General features: G+C 39.4%; 1 protein-coding gene across 3 annotated transcripts in view; it reads right to left on the minus strand.

The window, feature by feature from the left end:
- Nucleotides 1–6,187: 6,187 nt before the first annotated feature.
- C2H10orf67 (chromosome 2 C10orf67 homolog) overlaps nt 6,188–22,056 on the minus strand; it is a 42,986-nt gene continuing 27,117 nt past the window's right edge. For 2 of the 3 annotated variants that reach the window (XM_027450630.3, XM_013098416.5), the window contains 6 exons: nt 17,978–18,075; nt 17,828–17,887; nt 12,871–12,958; nt 11,659–11,739; nt 9,968–10,065; nt 6,188–9,419 (listed from right to left, as the gene is read on the minus strand). In XM_027450630.3, the coding sequence (XP_027306431.3) occupies nt 9,973–10,065; nt 11,659–11,739; nt 12,871–12,958; nt 17,828–17,887; nt 17,978–18,075 (420 nt within the window). In that variant the 3' untranslated portion in view covers nt 6,188–9,419; nt 9,968–9,972. Of the gene's footprint in view, nt 9,420–9,967; nt 10,066–11,654; nt 11,740–12,870; nt 12,959–17,827; nt 17,888–17,977; nt 18,076–22,056 lie in introns of all 3 variants that reach the window. The other variant, XR_003495193.3, reaches the window with a different exon arrangement.

Consider the following 22,056-nt stretch of genomic DNA (forward strand, 5'->3'; position numbering starts at 1 on the left):
GCCGGGCCGCGGAGCTCCGGGCTCGGGCACACGCGTGGCAGCAGCCTCGGAAATCCTCCTCGGCCCGTTTTAGTCCGCGGTCAGCACGAGTTTTGCAAGCGGAGCCCGGCTGAATAAACACTTCGCCCTCGTCTCCCGCTCGCTCGCTCTCGCTCCGTGATGATTGATATTTTTTATTCAGCCAACTTTTATTTACCTTGCAAAAATGTTCGGGACAAATGTGATAAATTACAGATATGCAAATTTCTTTGAATGGTGTTGTAAGTGTGTCTCGCTGGAGCTGAATAAGTCCTTGCAAGTCGGTCTGCGCGCACTCAGGACCCCAGGGAGCTGATCAAAGCACCCTTTCTCTTTCATCCCCAGTATTCTCCTCCAAACTATTTCGATACAATATGTTTCCATGATGCACTTAATGTGCTAGGGACACAGAACTCATTACAACCTAGCTAGTTCTGCCGACCCCTTTGTTCAGAGGCATAAAGTTAAAAAAAAAGGAGGGGTTGAGGGGGGAGCTCTGCTAGTTGCCAGCTTTCTGAAATGTTAAAGCATGCGTCATTTTTCACCAGGTCTCGTCTTGATATCCTCAAAAGACAAACTATGAAACCGGCCTCAGCCCTTTCTGGCATTAATTACACTGCTGTCCAGCCGATCTGTTTTTCCTATTATATGCATTTCTCAGCAGGGATTTTTTTTTTTTTTTTGCAAGACTAATGCAGCTGCGAGTCGATGTATGAATGCATTTTATCAGTATAGAAAAAAAAAATCAGTGGAAAGGCTGAAAAAGATGTCAAAGTGTCCGCCGACGTTTTTCTTGCCTGCCCGGTGTTTGTGGCAGTGGCTTTGGGAAAGTGTTTCGGACTGCCCTGTTACGGTAATTGTGTTTGCCTCGATTTTTTTCCTGGCTACTCGGAAGGGAAAAATCTCAGCCGGAGGCTGCTGAAAGCAGGTTGCGTGTTTATGGGATGCCAATGCTCCCAACCAAATCTTTCCTCGCCGGGGAGACACTTGCAAGTTTTGGGGGGAAATAGGTGGAAATGAGCAGCCCCGAGTTCGGGGCGAGCCATTTCAAGCCCACGGCGAGGTGGCGGCTGTTTGGGGCAATGAGTGCAGCGGGGTGACAGTAAGAAATCAGCTCTATTTCAGCGGATGGCGCGTTTGTTTATGGGGTGATTGGTTGACGGAAATGGCTGGCAGCCAGTTCTGGGAAAGATTCCAGACCTGACTCCGATTAACCCTCTCTGGTGAAACTCTGCTGGAAACCAACTCACCAGCAATTGCCATTAATCTACTTACTAATTAAGCCAATTCATTTCTAAAGGAGAAAAATTCCTTTCTTTGGCCAAACTGATGGGAGGAAATTTGAAAGAAGCGCCAAACTGTGTAACTGTAATTCAGCCAAGGACTGCTAAAACAAGGTGTTGATATATAGCTGGAGATTTAAAACAAGTTTCTAGGGCAACAATCCTTTGGAGACGGTGGTACATAGTGCATAGTAGATGAAGCTCGAATAATGGTGGACTGCAGTGTGCAATTGTACGGACATTGGTTGGAACCAGGACTGCTTTTCCCAATTAAGCCGTTCAGGTCTTTTACTCCTCTAATAATTTATCCGCCCGGTTTGAACGCTTCAGCCGTGGGCGACAGCTACAAAGGGCGTCTCAGGCAGGCCCCCCAAAACACGGCCGTGGAAATAGGGTCGGGATTTAGCCCGGCACCGGCTCCGACACCTCCTCGCTCCCCTCACCCGCAGGGTCCGGAGCAGCCCGAGGACGGACGGACGGACGGACGGACATGCTGCTAGAGGTTCCCAGCAAGGCGGGGGCAGCTTTTATCGAGGTCTCGTCTTCGGGCCAGAGAAGTTTTGCTCCTGGAAAGAGCAAAGGCCGGGGAAGCGACCTCCAGGGAGAGCCAGGCGAGGCCCGAGGCCGCGACGCAGCGGCCCCGAGGGCAGGGCGTGGGGGGGGCCCGCAGCCACCTCTTGCCCTGCCGGGTGCTGGGGGGAGATGGCGAGGGGGGAGGCGACCCAAAAACACCCGAAGGGGCCGGGGCAGACCTGGGGAACTTCCCTTGCCGTTTGGGAACACCGCGTGGGGTCCTGCCCGCGCGCCCGCCGCCACCGCTGACCCCCCTCACTCTGGGCCCTTTCCCATTTCTGACGACCCGTCCGGGTCCTGCCGGGGGTGCGGGGCCGATCGAGGCGCAGATTGTGGGGAACGGGCCCGGCGGGGACCCCCCGACGGCCGCCTCGGCACCGCCGTGCCCGCCCCTCGGCCACCGGGCTCGCCGGCGGGCGCACAAAGGGCGCAGCCCCTCGGGGTAAATGGCGTGCGAGCGGTGACAAATTCAAGGGCGGATAGCTTAAACTAAGTGTAACCGTTCCCCCCCTGCTTCGTTTTTCAAGGTGCGGGGCGGCGGAGGCAGTTGCAAGAGCAACAAATTAAAGCGTTCACTGCAGCCGTCTGCGGACAAGGAGGCGGCGGTCAAAGCGCTCAACGGGAGGCAGGAGGATGCTGAGCCCGGCACGGTCCGGCCGCCCTCCTGCAAAGCAGCGGGGCTGTGTTGAGACCAGGAGCCCTCGGGGACCGCCGCACCGCCAGGGAGAAGCTCCTGGAGAAGGGGAAGGTCCTGGAGAAGGAGCAGGAGCTGGAGAAGGAGCAGGTCCTCCTCCAGCAGCCGCTCAGGAAAGGAAGGTGCCCAGCCGTGGGCAGCACAGTGTGCGCTCTTATCTCCTGCAAACACCGAACTTGGGGCATTTAAGTCTCTCTCCGAGATCATAAAAAATAGGACGCGATATCCTAAAAAGACTAATGACATTTCACAGGTAATGCAATTTAGAACGAAACACTTCCATGTTTTCTTTTCCAACAATGTGCATTTTTGTAAACTGCTATAAATTGCAATTCAAAAGCCCTGATCTCGCCATCCCCAATCATTTTTTATACTGATCAAATGAATGCAGATACTCCCATTTGGGAGGGGCGACATGACATTTCACTTGGCAGTTCTAAACAGGTCACAGACCTTTCACAGACCCTAAGGCAGTGGGAGGGAGCTCTTTACGAAACCGTGTAACCAAATCAAACCAATGGTTACCCCTTTTCAATACCATTGGAATGGTTTGCACAATGCTATTCACATAGCAGCAGAGAAACTGAAAGGATGGTCATCCAATGGAAATTTCTTTTCTTTTGTTTAAACTCGCAGAGCTCAAAAAATACTAGAAAACAATTACTTTTTTTTTTTTTTTTCCTTTTGGTAGGACAAAAAGATAAACACTCTACATAGGTCCCGTTAGGGAACGCGGCAGCCCTCGGCGTGCCGAGATGTTTGTACACATCTAGGCACACATATGTGAGCGGGGATGTACATTTCTCGGGGATGGGGCTTTGTTTGAAGCCATAGGCACAAAGACACAACATGGCTGCCCTGGAGATGACCTATTGCTTTCAAGTTGCTTGAACACATCAGAATTTCTATTGTCGAGGTTGATTAATTGAAACTGATAAGTTACCATGAATAAAGATTGTTTTTCTGTTTAATGTGGTGGGCCTGATTTGGTAAATGCTTCATTCATGTAGCCTTGCAGCGCAGCATATGGGCAAGATTCATTCAGTATCGCAAACATATACAATTTACTATGCTTGTATGGTCACAGCCAAAAGGCCTTTCTATTTTAATGACGAACTTTGAATGAAAAATTCCATTTAAAGAGTCACTAACGTTAAACGCGGGCTTGTAATTTATTCTAGCTGCCGGCTGCCCGGGGACGGAGCAGCCCCGACGGGACGGGCAGCGCCGCGCTCCGGCCGCTCCGAAGCCCCTCGGGGCCGGCTCCAGGCTCCCACGGGCGACTGAGACCCCACCCGAGGCTCTGTCCCTCGTGGGACCGCCGCTGGTCGCCGGGGGACCCCGCAGCCCCTCCAGATTAGGGAGAAGCTGAAGGGTTCGCCCCCGGCGTGCAGCTCCCACGAGGGTGCTGGTGATGCTTGAGCGGGGAGGAGAGCCCCACTACGGCCAAAAGGATAATAATAATAATAATAATAATAATTATTATTATTATTATTTTTTGCCACTTTTTAAACTTCTTGAGTAGGATCTCTGCGTTTTCCTCCGCTCACGATGGATAATTTTCAACGGTCTCAAAAAAGAAAAAAAATCCCTCAAAACAAAAAACCGCGGTGCTCGAACTTGACCTCGCTTCTGCTGGCAAGCCGGTGCCGTTTTCCCCGTCCCCTGCTCCCGGAGCACCGGCAAACAAAGCCTCGGCCACGGGGGAACCGAGCAGAGGGGGAGGCGATGGTGGTGAGGTCCCCCTGCCAGGAGGGGACCTTCGCCCCGGTCCTGCCCATTTCAGGCGCTTCGCAAACTGAATTTAACAAAATCAGCATCTTTGCCGGGCAAAGTAGAGCCTGTGCGCCCTCACAACTAACTAATTAAATGTGGGGTCGAAATTGACGGGAAAAAATCCCTTGAAAGAGCCCTTTCAAACATTTTTTAAAAATATGACCCCTTAACCTCTTCTTCCTCGACTGACAGAGTAATTTGAAGCAGCAACAGTGCAATCTATCAAAATAAGTTGTGTTACTCCTGTAAATCAGATATCGATGTTTGAGCTTTCTCCCGCTGACAAGCTGTAAAGGCTCCCTGTTATTCTGGGGTTTTATCTCGGAGCTTCTTGTCTTTTCTGCTCATTAAGAGCCGGTCTACAGATTACAAAGTCAATAGATGCAAACACCGGACTGTGAGAAAAATCTCCCTGAGTACATACAAATCAACAGCAGCGGATGCTGTACAATGGCAAGCATAGATGTTTGGAGGTGTGCAGGTTTACCAGCTTCAAACAAGAGCGACGAGAGCAAATATTGTGGCAAAGCTTTGCCTCCCAGCGTTGCGCTCTTCCTCTGGTCGTTCCTCCAGGCTGATCTTTACGCACCATCTTATGACCTATGTGCCACGTATAAATGATGCACCATCAACTTTAGAGGAAGATTTAGTGAGCAGTTTGGCTGAAATACGCTTTGCAGGTGTTTCGGTGTTTCCCCCCAGCTCTAGTTAACAGCCACCTCCAGCGAAGTGCACCTGGGTGAGGTGGGTGAGTGCAGAGTGTCCTGTACAGAGGTGACCGACCTCCGTGGGGTTTGTTCACTTCGCTCAAGCTCTCCAGGGGATCCTGGACCCGGGACGGTTCCCTTCGGTTGCTGGGAAATGCCTCTAGGCGCGGACATTTAGTGTTTTCTGCCCCAAATGCACCGGGGTTACGGGCGCGTTTTGTTAATGCTGAAATGTGTACGTTCCCAATACCTTTCTGTCCGTGCTCAGACATTACAGAGGGGCTGAGGTTAAAAGCAGACAAAACCCTCGGCCCCATCCTCGTCCCCAGGAGAGGGCACCGAGCCACGAGCAGGCAGAAGCGCGCAGCTGGATGAGCGGGGGCGAGCTGTTGGACGCCGCCTGGTCATTTGAATAACACCGCTGCAAACCTCTGCAGGCAGCATTTTGTACCCTCTTGGGAACTGGGGGGAGGAAAAAAAAAAAAGAAGAAAGCAGGCGTGTGCCTGGTGCCGGCACCGCCGGCATCGCCGCGCCCGGGGCGCCCCGCTCCCAGCACGCCGGGGGGACCGGCCCCCAGGTGCCTGCTGCTCCGTGTCAGAGCAATCGCCGCCCTGGAACAATCCCTCCCGTGGAGCACAAAAGCTGTTGGTGTGGCTAGAGAGGTTGTGCTTACCGCTTGGAGTTGTAACTGGTTTGCTAGAGTAGTGAAGAATTGAAATGATTCTGTTTGAAAGAGAAAATGATGGGAGTAAGGTGAAGAAAGGTGTGTGTGCTGGAACCTGTCTAGGATAAGGAGGTTTAATACCTCTCCTGAGTGTTTATGAAATCACAGAATCACAGAACGGTTTGGGTTGGAAGGGATCTTCAAGATCACCCGGTTCCAATGCCCTGCCATGGGCAGGGACACCTCCCACCAGCCCAGGTTGCCCAAAGCCCCATCCAGCCTGGCCTTGAACACCTCCAGGGATGGGGCAGCCACAGCTTCTGTGCCAGTGCCTCACAGTAAAGGATTTCTTCCTCATATCTAATCTAAAATACTTAATTTAACAGGATGTTAAAGATTTTTTTTACTTTAAAAAATGTTTATTTTTAGACATCATAAATTTTAAACAAAAATGTACTTGTATGGAAATAAAGGATCTCTGTTGAAGCTAATGAAGTGACAATTAATTGTATGACAAATTCTACTGTATTATTAAATTTGTATATGGAGGCAGACAATTGGGGGAACTGATGCAGCATTTGAATCTCAAATTCAGGAACTTGAACAATAGGTAAAGGAAACAGTTCACCTCCTAAAAGTTACATTTTTTTAGATTGTCATTCATTCCTAAGCCACTGTTCTTTCACATCTTTGCTTATGAAGTAATGTATTTCATAAAATGTCATCAAACTTATTCACAGCAAAAATTATGCACTAAAGCATCGTGTTATTGACTTGTTTAAAGAACAATTTCCCAAACACATTAAGCTCCAAACAATGAACTTACCTGAGATTTACTGCAATTCTACCTCAGTATTCACTGGTCTTATACACAACTATGAGGATACAACCAAATGATTTTACCGATGCTTTGACATGTGGCACTGAAACTGCTCTCACTTCCATACTGTTTGTCAGAGTCACCAAAACTATGTATTTCATTATTTTAGAAAAGAAATTCACATTCTTTTGCCTAACTAAAAGTTTAAAGCTGATGTCAATAATCTTTCCATGAGTTGACAACTTGCAATAAAATCAATCGGGGATTTTTATATAGGAATCATATATCTGAAGCTTTCTCTGTGTTTGCACCAGTTACGAGGGCTTCAGTATTTCAGAAAGAAATTTTATCTTGTTCAAACCTTGACATAAAGATAATTTTATATATATGTATATATGTTCGGACTATACAGACATTCTTGTCTTGAACTGGTGTTGCCATGTTCCATGCATATTTCCTTGGAAAGCTCAAACCTCATATTTTCAGTTTGGAGCTTACTAGATGTACTCTTTGAACATCTGATCAGATGATTTGAAGCATGTTGAGCAAATTCTATTATTGGGGAATTAAACCCTTGCCCAGTTATGGACAGACTTTCTAATATGTTTGTGCTTTCAAAAGCTTATTTCAATTTAACCTCTATTTTCTGACTGTCTTTTATTTATTTCTGTTGTTCTTTAAGACAGGACTGAAGACTGGGAATGCAGGGAAGGCCTTTCCTCTTCCTTGGCTTGCATTTTTTTATTTTTTTTCTTGAAAAGTCCTCAGGTAACTGAGAAGGTGAGGTAGCAGGGCAGGTTGCATGTGTAAGAAACTCAACCAAAGACAAATAGTTTTTGACAACTTTCTTCTTTTGATGGGTACATTCATATAGTTTACGACTCCAAGCAGTATCCCTCTTAAAATTCCATATATCCAGAGAAAGCTCATGCAGTCAGTACTGAATAAGGACTCTGGGACTGTCCTCCTATATGCAGCACCATATACAGCAGTAATGTAAGTAGAAACGAGTCATGGTGTAAAGAAGCCACTTACATCCCTTGATTTCTCTCTGTACACACTGTGACAGCTGAATGTTCAACATCTTCACAGGAACTCTGTGGTAATAATCTCCAAAGTGAGGAAAGATAAGCTATTTTACAAGCATATCTTGCAATTGAAGCTACGTAGGTCAATATTATAAGCTGAAAAGAGTCAAGGCACAGGGTGCTGTTTTTTTCTTAAAAAAATTCCATTTTCTTAATACTTATTTTGTCTTGTTCATTCCACCAGCAGTGGCAGCCATGACAAGAGGACAAACAGAAAATCCATACAGCAAACAGACTAGACACCTAATAATTCATGTGGATATGGAAGCATGGAAAAGGCTGGTTACCAGACTATTCAGCACAGAGTTTATCAGTTGTCAAGAAGATACCTTACAGGGCAGAAGAGTCATGCAGAATGTCAAGGATTCCTTTAGAGTATCCCATGCCCTCATTAAGGAGAACTTGCAATGCAGACATCACCCACCTGTACGACTTCATAACTAGAATGACTTTATAGAGCATTGGTAATTAGAGCAATTATTTTTGTAGAGTTTCAATAATGCATGCAAATGTTACATTTTACAATCTCATCAACTATCCCTGAGAAAGATATCAACCTGCATGCCAAAGACAAAACATCACTATCTCTGTGTCAGAAAAATCTTTTTTTTGGGTCAGTTTTCAATATATTCCTTCTCATAGCTGAATTCAAGAAATCATTTCAACTATGTTTCTATCATTTTCAAGTATCAGTTTAGGGAATATTTTCCTGTCAGTATAATTGATGCTGCTATGAATATTCTTGCTTAGCTTACTAATGTATATTATTATTATTGTTATTGTTATTATGTTTTAAAAGTGCTGAAACCAAAACACATTACAATATCAAAGGAAACCAGTCCCTGGGATGTCAGGCAGAAACTCAGTTTCTCAGACATGAGAAGCATTTTCCAGTGAAAGAATTCAGACTACAGGAACATTTCCCACTGCTAATCAGTGAAAAACAGTATGCTTCTTAAAGCTAAGTCAGAGCAAGGCACACTAGCATCCTATTCTCTAGGCTGCTGTCATGATGGAGATAGGTCCTATGCACAGTGGGATCAGTCTGTCCTCTACCCTAGTCAGTCACCTGGTGTGCTCCAACAAGTTCCAAAAGTAACCTGGGCTCGGCTTTTGACCTTGGTATGTAGGAGGTCTCACATAGCTTAGAGCAGGCATTTACAAATATCCACGTGTGGTATAAATAGCTTCAAATATCATAACTACTGAACATCATAACAGAATGAGCAGACAAGCCGGCCTTGTAAAGGAAAAGTTAATTGCTGAAGTATTTCAGAAATAAGAACATTCTCAGTCTCAGTCTTTTCCTTTGTGCTCCATGTTGTCCCTCTGAAGATAGCAACAACTCTTTCAAACCACTAGCAAAAAATCAATAACCTCGTGGCTGAAAAAGCAGTTTCTTTCTATTTAAACAGTCACAATTCAGCTAATCACCTTTCAGTATCTTTAAAAAAAAAACCAACACATTTTTTTCTTCATTCAGCCAATATTCAGTAGGAGCAATAGGTCTGAAGAATTAAAATAAGTCCATATTACTATTCTGCAAACTGAAACATGCCTCTGGTTTGTTAAAGGAGAATTGAGAAGATTGCCCATGGGTTCTTGATCATGCTGAGATGCAATTACATTATGTATTGCTATGCTTAGTTTGAAGTCCCATGGCTTCTCTCTTCCACTGAGACTTTGTTAACCAGAATATTGCAGACTTCTAAAATAATATCTGACTCCTCAGTATGGGATGATTCAGAGGCTACACTTGGACCATCACAGGCTCTGGTCTTCCTCTGTTCATCATCTGTGAAAAAATGTGAAAATTATTGTAGTAGTGGTGGCAGAAAGAAGCCAACAGCCAACCAAGAAACTCTTCAGACCAGTCTCACAGACCAGAAGTCTTCTGTACGTATCCAAGGCTGAGGAAAGGAGGAAAGGAAGAAGGCAGTTCAGAAGTCCTTTCACACAGATGATCTGTCATATTTTTGAGAGAAAAAGGGAAAAGGACAAAAAAAAAAATAAAAGGAGAAAAGGAAGGAAAGAAAAAACAGCCTGCAAACCTCAGTCAGGCACACAAAATCATCCTTCACAAGAAGTGACTCCTCTGGCAGAGGCATTTTCCAAACACGAAAGACAACAGCTAGAGCTTGCCACAAAAGTAACTATTAAACTGCCTATCTGTTTATATCTGCCTAATCTGTTTTCTCATGGGAAGAGATGACAATACATCAAATTTCAAGTTTTACAAGAAAAAGATATCTGGAAAATACGATCATGTATAAGTATATAAAAACAGAAATTAATACTTAAACTGCAGGGTAGGTTATGATGCATCAAAAATTCGACACTCACCATCATCAAACTATGTCCACTTTTGTTGTGTTTGGAAGTCTAGAAAATTGATCTTTGTCTTCTTCCTGCTCTTTAATAGACTGGGAATACACTGGGGACTAGAGAATAAAAGTTTTCTTATTAAGGATGAGTAGAAGCTTCTGGTTTACTGTAACTTGGCTTTCTAGTTATTTAGTCAAGTTCATCTAAAATCCTTTAAAAATAAACACAATTAAAACTGTTCTTAAAACAAAGAAACACTAGAATACTATAGACTACAGAAAAGAGACGTGCACATTTCTGATGCTTAGCTTACTAATGAGTTCTCGTAAAAAAAAAAAAAAAAGAAGAAGAAGAGCAAAACTGAAAGGTATTTCCACTGAGTTTTAAGAACTGGAATTGCTTCATACATGCCTTTTTAGCACTAAGCTAAAAGGTGAGTATGAGTAATTGAATATTTGCATGCATATTTACAGAAATTCTCTCTGTATGTATCTATTTATGTAAAAATATGACCAGCAATTTCTTAGGACATAAGTAAGGCACATTTCTATGACCTTAAGAAAGGTTTAGTTTTAGTCAGGTCAGTTCAGTAATTTAGTGAAGGTCATGTAATCATGGATACAGTGAATTTGACTGCCGTTAGAAATATTGACTCACTGTTATCTTATGTTGACTATTATTATCCATAATTCTAATCATTTTTATTTTTATGAAAAGTAATATTCTTTTAAAATATTTTAACTTTTTCAAAGAATAGACAATATATTTTCCTGCTGCAGAGACTTGTTTAGAGAATGAAAAGAGACATTTCAGGATGCTTTTCACTCAAAATTGTTCTTTATTGACTTTATGTGAATTGATAGTTAAAATGGAAAGCTCGAACTATTTTTGTAACCTTGGTATCTTTTTCTTAATTACCAATAGCAGTTTGAACAATATCTTATGCTCCCATATTCTTTACTTAGACCTTTATGTTCACATTGTGTTAGATGTCAGAATTTCAAACAATAATCCCAGTTGAGAGACATATATTTCTCATAAAGATTATATCTGTGCTCACAAATTAGGTGTATAATTCTCCCTCCCCTGAAGTAATTTGATAATCCACCCACTGAGATTGACATATTAGGCTTAAAAAGAAGCAAGACCAGATAAACCATTATGGGTTGGACAGCTGTACTCTTCACTACTTTAGAATCCCATTCATTTCTCATTTACATCACTGTGGTCTCTCCATTTATTTTAGTATTAGATGAATTAGGCTTATATTGTTCTTGCTACTCAGTGGGGCAATGTTAATTCAGTTCATGTTCATATTGCAAACACAAAGATTTATTTATTTTTTAAAATTAAATTGGTTTAAAACTAAATATGTCTTGCTTTACACAAATATTTGTTATTGCATGCATTTGACAAAAAAAACAAAAGACTTGAATACATTAAATATTACAATCATATAAAATTCATTTAACTAATCACAATTCATATTGTAGAAAAACAGGAAATTGCATATATCTGTCTCTGCAGCAAGTCATTGTATGACATTAAGAAACTCCCTCTGAAACTATCTTCAATTGTATAAAGATAAATGTTGACTCTTGGATATATAGGAGTCTTATCTTATGCACAAAATTGTCAAAAATGCTGTCACTATTTACTTCAGAACATATTTAAATGCATTTATGTTTAGAAAAAAAATACTTACATACCAAAGTTGAAGGTAAACATAAGCCAGCTTTGGATCCATTCATATCTTTTGTATCATTTTCAACACAAACAGGGCAAACCATCTGTAAGTAACATGCCATTCATATACTAAACACATTTCTAAACAGTGTAGCTTAAGACATATAAGTGGAAAGTAAGAAACCAATATTAATAAAAGATTTTGAAAAGGATGCATTTTTTTAACTCATATTGAATATGGAATTGCAATCAGTGTATAAACCTTCCCGAATCAGAGTAGTATGTTTTAGCTTGATATATTTGATATATTTCATTTATCAGGAGGATATCAATGGAAAATAATATTTTAACCTAGAATTTTATTTGAACATTCATTATGTTAAGAGATGATAAACTCAAAACATTTTCAATTTGACAAGTTCAATTCATCTGTATTCTCCCTGAAATTCTTATTATGCAGTCAGAACAGCACAAATGGGGACAAAACTCATATGACTCTGTATGAAGGAAATAAATATGATACTGTTTAAGACCAACTGACATTATTTCTGTTTTACCCAAATCCTTTTCTTAAATCCCTCCAAGGCCAGTGTCTCTAGCTATCTCTAGCTTGCAAGAAGACAATCTGACCTCAGTTAGATACAATATGAAATTGTCCCAACCCAGGTTCATCCAAAGACTGAAGACCTTTCTGAAATGTAGAATATATCTTCCCCCTATCAGACTTCCTTGGAAGTTTAATGGAAGATGAAAATTTCATTCTCAGGTGTTGTACCACTTGCATAAGAGGAAGATGGGTAGCTCTTAACTGCGTTAAGACTTCCAGTGAGAGAGCCTGCAGGACAAGAAATACACCAAACCTTACAGTTCCTGATCGTTCTACCTGCTATCAGGTGGATACAAGGGGCTACAGTCCTAGTCTGAATTCACAAACTGAATAAAATTGACAATATGGTTCATTCATATGCTGAAGATGGATGTTATGTTAACCTAATGGTGTATTCCAGTAAAGGTACAATTTACATATTATTTGTACACATAAATTATGCACACAAGATTCTACTGCAGGCAGCTGAGTGTATCCAGCTTTGCCATTTACTATTTTCACTATCAAATATGTTTGACGTTATGGTATCGGCTAGCTTTTATGTCTTGTTTTATTAGAAAGGTCAGAACAACTAGCGATAAAAACCCAGCATTAAATAAAATAACCAAGTTGCTGTGTCTCTACTTACTGTTTCACCAAAAGATGTACATTTAAGTGCTATTAACTGGCGTTGCAGGGTCTGTCTAAGAAACATCTCATCCTTAATTGCATGCAGGCTGAAAAGATTTAACATGAAATGAGCTTATATTATGTTGTCATTCTTAAGAATTACAATACATAAAATTAAAAACATATTAAAATTGAACTTTTAAAGTAACAAAATAACTATAATGATGTGGAAATTTGATTAATATTGACTCCAGAGCTGGAAATAAAAGAGATTCTTAAATATAAATGGAGGATAGCAGTTATATAATAAATGTAGATGGAGGATAGCCTCAAGCCACCTTGTACGACTGTTCATCATCTGAATTTAATTTCAGAGCACTTTCACAAGCAGTGGCTTGTCCTAGGAGAGGCTTCCATTTAAAATAACTTCAGAATCAGAAAGCTGTCCATATCTTGCACAGCCTAAAGTTCAACTTTTATTTCATAAATTTCAACTGATCAAAAAAACCCTGCAGCTCAGTTCCTCTTATTTAAAGAAATCGAACAATCTACAAATTACTACCCACTGCCGTACCTAAATAAAATTTTGTATTCCCTCAGATTTTGAAAATGAGATAATTGATTTCACTAATAATGAGTGTTAAGTTTGACTTTAACTCTCTTTACTAAATGCACTAACCTTTGGCTTTTCTTTGACATATGGTTTAAGACTCTTGTGTACATCCTGCATATATGATTTCTATAGGGTGTCAAGTATTAAATCTTCATACCTGGTCATTCTACACAGATTCTTTGTAAAGAGTCTCTTGGTATTTTATACTAAGGATGCAATGATAAAATGTATTTTAACGATGGAAACTAAGTATGTTTATGAATATGGCATCTCTTTTGATGTATGAATGTATATTACTTTTCTAAGGAAAAAAACATACAGTTTGACAGAGAAAGAATTGACAAATACACTCTTTTAATCTGCTTTCATGTTACTGAAAAAATTGCGTTAAACATAAAATAGCAGAAAAAAACACAATACAAAAAAACAGATTAAAACAGAAAAATACAAATAACATGTCAATAGTTTGCATTTTTTAACATGCTGTCATAAATAAATAATGTTATACAAGACCCACAAACACCATGATACAGAAGTAGGTTAAGTAATAGTAAACAATACTCTCTAGCACAAGTTCAAAATAACCAGTTAGAGAAAATTTATTTTTGTATCTTTTTCAGGCTTTAGGAGAAATAATTAAGCAAACACTACTGATGAGTAAAATTAGAACAAATAACCCATAAGTATTCAGTAATCCATGGGACACATTAAAATACCATTAATATATTGCATTAAGTATATTAAATTAAATGTATGTGTAAAGTAACAGAAGGTATGCAGTGGAAAAATCTATGGAGGGATAGAATGCACACTTTGAATTTAAACTACTGTCCTTTTCCTGTCTGTAAATTTACTAAAACTTTAACCACAGAGTACTGATACTTTATCTAATCAATGAAAATTGCTACCTAATTTCTCAAGGTCCAGCTCATGAGGTAATTTGAACAGCTGTAATTTTTTTTCCTCTTTCTTTACAAAGAAAGGTATTAAACTACTGAAACAAACCTTTTTAACTAAGGTAACCCCCTCCCCTCAAAAAAAAAAAAAAGTATTGGTTGATAAAGATTTTTCTTAAGTAACGGTATTTAGTTTGGATGGTTTGGATTATTTTCCCTGGTATATGTCTTGAAATTGCAACTAGCAAAATACATTCTCTTCTGTCTCAAAATAACCACAGAAAGTTCATCTTCAGTTAAGTAATAACCAGAAGATGACTTGACATGATAGTCATATTTGGTCTTATATGACTCAAATCTTTGACATTTATAAAGATTTTAAAGTAAAAAATCCTGTGTCATCAAAACAACAACAACAAAAACTACTACATTTTTACATTAACTAGTACCTTTCACAGCAACTATACCAGAATGCATAAAGATATCAATAAGTCTGGAGTTCTGTGCCATGTTTGTGTCTGGTTACAAAAGCAGAACTTCATGGGCATTTCAGCTACAAGTAGTATACTTGAAAGAAGTAAAGGAAAACTTAAATGGATATAATTGTTAAGAAAAATGAAAGAGAAGTGACATTAAAAAGACCAATTAAACATATTTACATTCAGTGTTCTCTAGAAATTCTTCATGCATCAGGGTGCACTGGCATTGATGATATTCATAAAACACATAGAAGTTATTCTGGCCACAAGAGGGCTCACATATTTTTTATTTAAAAATTTAAAATATAAGTATAATAAAATTATAATTTATGGCTATGTAAACCTAAATTCATGAGAAAATAATTTGCATTTATTTAGTAAAACATCAGAAAAAAATAAGCAAAAATAAAGATGTTCCTATAGACTGTTTATATCTCACCAGTAATTAACCTTTTATCAGAATTATTCTCTTTCTATGATACTACAACAATTAGCTATATATAAAATGACAAATTCACCTCTTATTTAAGCAAGTAATTTTAATGGTCTCTGTTAAAAAATCCTCTAGCACCGACCTATTCAGGTAACACAGTAAATACCCATTAAGATAGACCTGAGTAGATAACAATAATAGAAATTTGTTTTTCTACAGAGACTTGCATTATTATTAAGAACACTGATAACACTCTCATTATGTTATCGTTATATCAACATAATGTATTCTCACAATTTTCAAATGAGAGAATAACTTGGGGCCTAATTCAATGAATAATTAACAAGAAACTGTCCACCAACCTTAAGGGTATTGTATCAAACTTCATGAGCAAAAAGTACAATAGTTTGATGTGCAATGGATGTACCTTCATTATTCACTATTCACTATTTGTAGGACAGGAATTACTGTATTTTCACACCTTTGTGCAGTGTTGTGGAGATAAACAAACAAACCAAAAACACTACAAAAGAACTGTCCATACAGTAGAAAATGCAGTTGGAGGCAAAATTTTATATTCTAAAATATGGTATCAGTCCAGCTCAATTTGATACAAACATGAAATTCTAGGGGAAAAAAAACAAAAAAACTCGGAAAGAATAAATACAATGTTTATAAGGTCAGATAGATTCCTTCTGGACTCTCTAAAATTGAAATTAAAGTTTGCCTGATTCATCCCTAGAATAGTAGCAAAGATATCACCAAGAACATCTTAAGGTCATCCAGCATCTGCTAGGGCTCTCATATTCTGCCATACTAGGCAACACACACAAACTACTTTTGGCTACAAACCCTGCAGTTTCCACATCTTATCCCAAAGCTTTCAGATTCCAGTTCCTGCGTTCTCAGTAGGGACTCTGAAAGCTCTGACAACCCGTTGCTGGAACTGAGATTACTGAGGTTTTCCACCCCAAGTACTGTGGAGTTCAGTCCTAGTAAATCCTGTTTGTTTCTTCAGAGACTAAAGATCCTGAGTGGGTGCCAATTCATTGGATACATGCTACTCAAATATTTTTCTGGCTGGAGAAAACCATAGTCCAGAAAGATGCCACACAACTTGTTGACCATACTGATCAGTACTAGTGCCCTCCAGAGAGGACTTGTTACATTCATATGGGTCCATATTGGTCCCATGGGACATTACTGTGGATTTTTGATAATCTGTAGTTTTCTACCTAAAATAGCACCAAGCTATGTCATGGCCTATGAAAATGGTGTCAAACACATGTATTACATATTCTGACATGCAGCCTGATGTTATTTAAAAACTGCTGGTGTATTTGCAAACTCAAGGATTCTAGAGATAGAAGCAGAGGACTGCACAGTGCCGAGCGAGGCAAACCTAGAGCCATCTAATCTGTACTGCCTATAGGAAACAAACTAGCACCAGAACTACTTTAGGGTTTTATTTTGAGGAACTGGTTGCTTTAATCCAAGCAAGAGTGAATCAATAGACATAGACTGAGGCTGAGTGGGAACTAAAAATCCAAGGAGGGCCAAGTGGGCATCTGCACCATTAAAAATTCTTTGTCAGGATAGATGTACATGTAGTTGTAGCACATCTGGCTGTTCAAGTGTTACCTACCCTAGAAGCACCATAAGGCTTTTCCAATTAACAGGATTTATATTAGAACCAGCTTTAGGCTAAGGGAATTCATAATTTTTCCAAGGTTTTCAACCTCAGTCATAGCTTCATAGCAAATCAGGAGGCTATGTTGTGAGCAGTTATGCTGGAGCTGTGTGACCCAGAAGCACAGTTCTCAGCAGGTCTTTGTGACTGAGCAGACCTCCATGGGACCCTTATTGTTCACTGGCTGGAAGTTCATTACATTTGACGACGAGAAAATTTGTGAGTTTCAACAAATCAGCGTGCTTCAGCCCAAATTCTTCAGAGTGCAAAGAAGGAAGATGAAGATTCTAGAGAGGCTGGACAGAGCAGAGGAGAAGACTATCTGAGTAAAAGTGTATGCTTTAAAGAGAACTGGAACTGCATGAAAAAACAGATGAAAGCACTGTGATTCTGGGACAGAGAAAAGGTAGTGACAGAAAATGCTGAAGTATGAAACAAAGGAGATGAAAAAGGTTGCTGGAAAAATGGAGCATTAGGAAAGAAGACAGAGAAACAAATTGGGTAATGAACCTAAGTATTAACAGCTTAAAATCTCATTCAAGCCTGCCAGATAAGGGCCTTAAAGAAATATGTGGTCTAACAGCATGAACACTATTTCAGTTTCTAAAAAACATTGAGTATAAAATCATACAAAATTACCTGTCTGAAGTGTTTATGGTTGTTACGAGCAGGTGAACAAAATTATTCCACTTATTATTTAATTTCAAATTTTAAATTTACCTATTATATCCTCAGATGCTAATGACGAGGCAACTGAACAATGTATTCAACTACTTTAATTTTCATGAATATAATTTGCAAAATCTATAGGCCATAAATATTTTATAAATGTCATCAGTGAAGTTATAAAGTTATAATACTAAACCTGTTCTGTAGAGTCTGGCATTTCTTCTTCCATATCTTATTACATTGCTCAGCTTCCTTTCTAAGATAGAAGAAAGTATTAAAAGAAGTAGTTAAATGTAGGGGCTTCTTAAATGTCTTCAAAGCACATCTTAAAAATTTTGGCTACTACCTTGCTGTGGTTTGCCTTCCTTGACCTTTCTTCAGTTTCTCATTTTCTGCAGTCAGGGTCTTTTCAGCAGCTTGCTGCTCAGGTGCTACGCATGTTATCTAAATGTAAGTAAAACACTGTTTATTTTCTTAGTTAACTTTGCAAAAAACAAATACTAAGTTTTGTTCATATGTAGTGCTGTTCTTGGGACAAGTTTTCCTATTTTGGGCTGTTTGATATTTCTAGCACTCTGCTAAAAAAATGAAAGGTCTTATAACCTAAGGCAGCAGTCAGCTCATTTTTCCATTTGTTTCTAAGGGTTGTGACAAGCAATATTTTGGCAACTGTAACAGCACTGTGGGTATATAAATGCAATCTTGTCCTCCTGAACCTCATCTTAACTGCTATCAGTGGTAAAATAACTGTTGCCTTAAATGGAGGAGTATTCAAGACCTATCACTACAAATTTTCCATTGCAAAACCAGCAGCCTGTGGAAAATACACAGTCAAGAAATTAGAACGAAGAATTGAACTCTTGATTCTTAGACCTAACCCTGATTTTCACGATTGTGTCTATTCTGGGCCCAGGAGTAATTCCTAATCTTTGGTGTTGTGTGGATGTTCCGATTCAATTCAGTGCCACATCAAGGGTAAGAGCAAGGAAAAAACAGGTGCATGGACTTAGAAGGAAGCTATGGTCAATTTCCAGTCTGGGTGATTGGATGGAAGTATTTATGCAGGTGCCAATAGAGCACCCCCATCACTCAGCTTAGGCACAGTCTGTGTGACCTTGGATCTTTACTCTCCTTTTTGGGATGCTGATTTCTATTTCCCTTAGAGAAATGTTGTGAGAAATTCTGTGAGGTCCTGGGATAAAGCTGCTACATAAATGTATACTTGTAGCATTACTTTAACACTAAAAGGTAAAAGAAGCAGTAGTTCTGTGACACCCATAGACTTTAAAAAGGGTCAGTGTGTATATACATAGATGTAAAAATAAATAATATATAAACAATCATATTAACTTGTAATAATTAAAAGATCATCTTGTCAGTAAGTTCATTCTTTTGTTTTGTAAGGTATTTGTAAAGGAGGTTGAGGGGAGACCCCATCACTCTCTGCAACTACCTGAAAGGAGATTGAAGAAAGGAGGATGTTGGTCTCTTTTTTCAGGTAAGAAGCAACGGGACACAAAGAAACAGTCTCAAGTTGCACCAGGGGAGGGTTAGATTGGGTATTAGGAAGAATTTCTTCATAGAAAGGGAGGTAAAGCATTGCACAGGGAAGTGGTGGAGTCCCCACCCCTGAAGGTATTTAAGAGACTTGGGGGCATGGCACTAAGGGAAATGGTTTGGTTATGGGACTCAGTAGGTGAGGCTATGGTTGGACTCAATGAGCTTGAAGGTCTTTTCCAACCTAAGTGATTCATAGAATGATTTGGGTTGGAAGGGAACCTTACAGATTATCTAATTCCAACCCCCCTACTGCTTCTTCACACCTCACACAAAAATTTTCCATCCTTCAAGAGAGACATTTCATCCCTGTTATATTTCCAGGGTTCTCCATACAGGCACACTGGACATGGATCTGGTAAATCAAATACATTATACACCTGTCTGCTTGAACAGAAATTTCAAGCTTTCAGTATTGCTTTGTATTAATCCTATCCAGATCAAGTCATCATTTTGTTTTTTCAGCTGCAGATACATTCCACTTTCTTTTAAATACACATGCTGGTAGCTATGTGGCCAGTTCAGAGGTGTAAACACCAGAATTCAAGAACAGATAGCACTGCGGAGTTATCAGGCCTTTTTAAATAAAGGAAAGCCATTTTTATCTATATACTATGAAAAAAAAATCAAATTAAATTAATTGTAAACATTAATTATTACTAAATGACTGAAAAAAAAATCACATGATCAAATTCTCCTTTCTCACATTGTTTTTACACTGGTGTGACATCCTGGATTTCAGTGGCAATATAGCTGGGTAAATGGAGAGTTTGTAAAAATAGAAACAGGCCCATTGTAGCTATACATAAAATAGCAAACCAGGCAATCATTGTGCAAAGCAGCTCTAAATCACAAGCTCTTTTTTTTTTTTTTTTTTTTTTTTTTTTTTTCCTGATTCTTTTTAAAGATCAGAGCTGCTTGAAATATAAGGCAAATAGGCTCCTGTAACCCTTACTGATACCCTCGCTTTACTGCTGGGGCATGTCAGGGTAGAAGGGACTGCATTTAATTCCCTAATCATTAAATGCATTTAATTAGTTCCCTAATCTGAAGATTCCGAGCTCTAGGAATGGTCCCCAGAGGAAGCAGTGGCACTGAACTCCTGTTCAGGATGGCAGTCAAAAAAGAAATGAATGAGAGATGCACCTGTGCTTCCTTTAATATTTTATGTTAAACTTTAAAAGTAATGCTAACAGCAGCTACTTTTTAGGCTTCAACCTGTTCAATTTTAAATGTGTGAATTCCTTTCCATCGTATGTTTTCCAGCTCTCTTATTTTCCTCATTGCAAACCTGTTTCTCATTAGATCAATTCAATCCCTACTATGTTTTGATATTCTACTTTTTATTATTATTATTATTTATCTCTCTGAAATCTGTCAACATACATGTATGTATCTGTCAAAACTATGCTCTGCCTGTTTAAAAAGAAGAGCAAAACTCTTTGCAAATGTGGAAAGCAACCATAAACTGGATAAAAAATCATCTTTTGAAGGTGAGACTCCAGTTCCATATCAAGAGCATATCCAGCTGATCAAACCATATTCCTAACACAGAATGAGTCTTAATAAATATCTTGATGAGAAAAGTCCTTGCTATTTAAACTATATTTCTTATCCTTCAGTATTAAAACCTAAGGTTTAGTTAAAATTGTATTCAGATTTATATATAAAATAGCTAAGAAACACTAAACACGGTAGGCATGTTCCAACCACTTGGAATACTAGTGCATTTTCATTTTTGCTTTTCAAAACTGGGAATGTATCATTTCAGGTATTTATTGTTAGTCATTCCACTCATTGCAGACTGACTGAAGTTAATGAAACAAATTTCTGCTCCCTTTTCATCTACCCAATGAAACATGGGTGAAAGGCTGAGAAAATATTGCTTTCTTCCTTCTATTAGATTTAAGTTCTCATGTGCCTTCATTTGTTTTACGCTAATGTTGCTCATAGTAGGAGACCCATAAGCCTACTGACTAATCTCCACTGTGAGCCTGAGCTCTCGACAACCACCCTTGGTACATATGGATGGTCTTTGGGCTGCCTCAACACATGGCCATCTGTCATGATTGCATGGTGCCTCTCCACAACTGGGTCGGACCCTTGCCTCAGGGTATTAGGGTCCAGACAATGCTGGTTTAGACGAACAGTTTGGTTAACACTACAAGGGCCATCTGTTCTACAGGAAATCCTTTCTCTGTGTCAGTAATGAAGTATTTGTAGCACATAACTATATAGTTATTTACTTATGTAATATTTTATGTAATAGGAATTATGACAGTGTGTTATTTGGAACTGAATAGAACAACTGGCAAAAATACCAGATTTCATTACATATATCAAGCCTACCTGATACACCTGTTAATAGAGATGAAAACCAACCATATATTTAGCAGAGGAAGTAATTAATTAGCTATGGTTTCAGCATGGTTATAACACCTCACTACCTCTGGCAATGTAAAAGAACTGAACTTGACCTAAACATTGCCTCCTGAAAATCAGAATATGAATCCTATTGAACAAGAATTCCAAAATTTAACTTTGGTAGGGAAAATCTGCTCTTCTGTAGCATGAGTTAATATATAACATATTAGTATGATGATGATAATAGTCATATTTCAGGGAAGACATTTCACATATTTCTGTATGTAATCAAATATGTAATTAATCTCTAGCAAATTAAGCATAGCCAGAATTTAACAACTAAAGTTTTTCATGCTCAATATGCTTTCCATCCACTGTCACTCAGCTTTCAGACATCAGAAATGCAACTTCTTCATTAGGAAAAAATACATCTAGGAAGGAGCACTTGGCAGTTTTGGTAAAATGTCTCCTTACTTCCAACCTCATTTTCATCTTCACAGAATC

This window comes from Anas platyrhynchos, chromosome 2, assembly GCF_047663525.1.
Source record: "Anas platyrhynchos isolate ZD024472 breed Pekin duck chromosome 2, IASCAAS_PekinDuck_T2T, whole genome shotgun sequence".
NCBI classification, from domain to species: domain Eukaryota; kingdom Metazoa; phylum Chordata; class Aves; order Anseriformes; family Anatidae; genus Anas; species Anas platyrhynchos.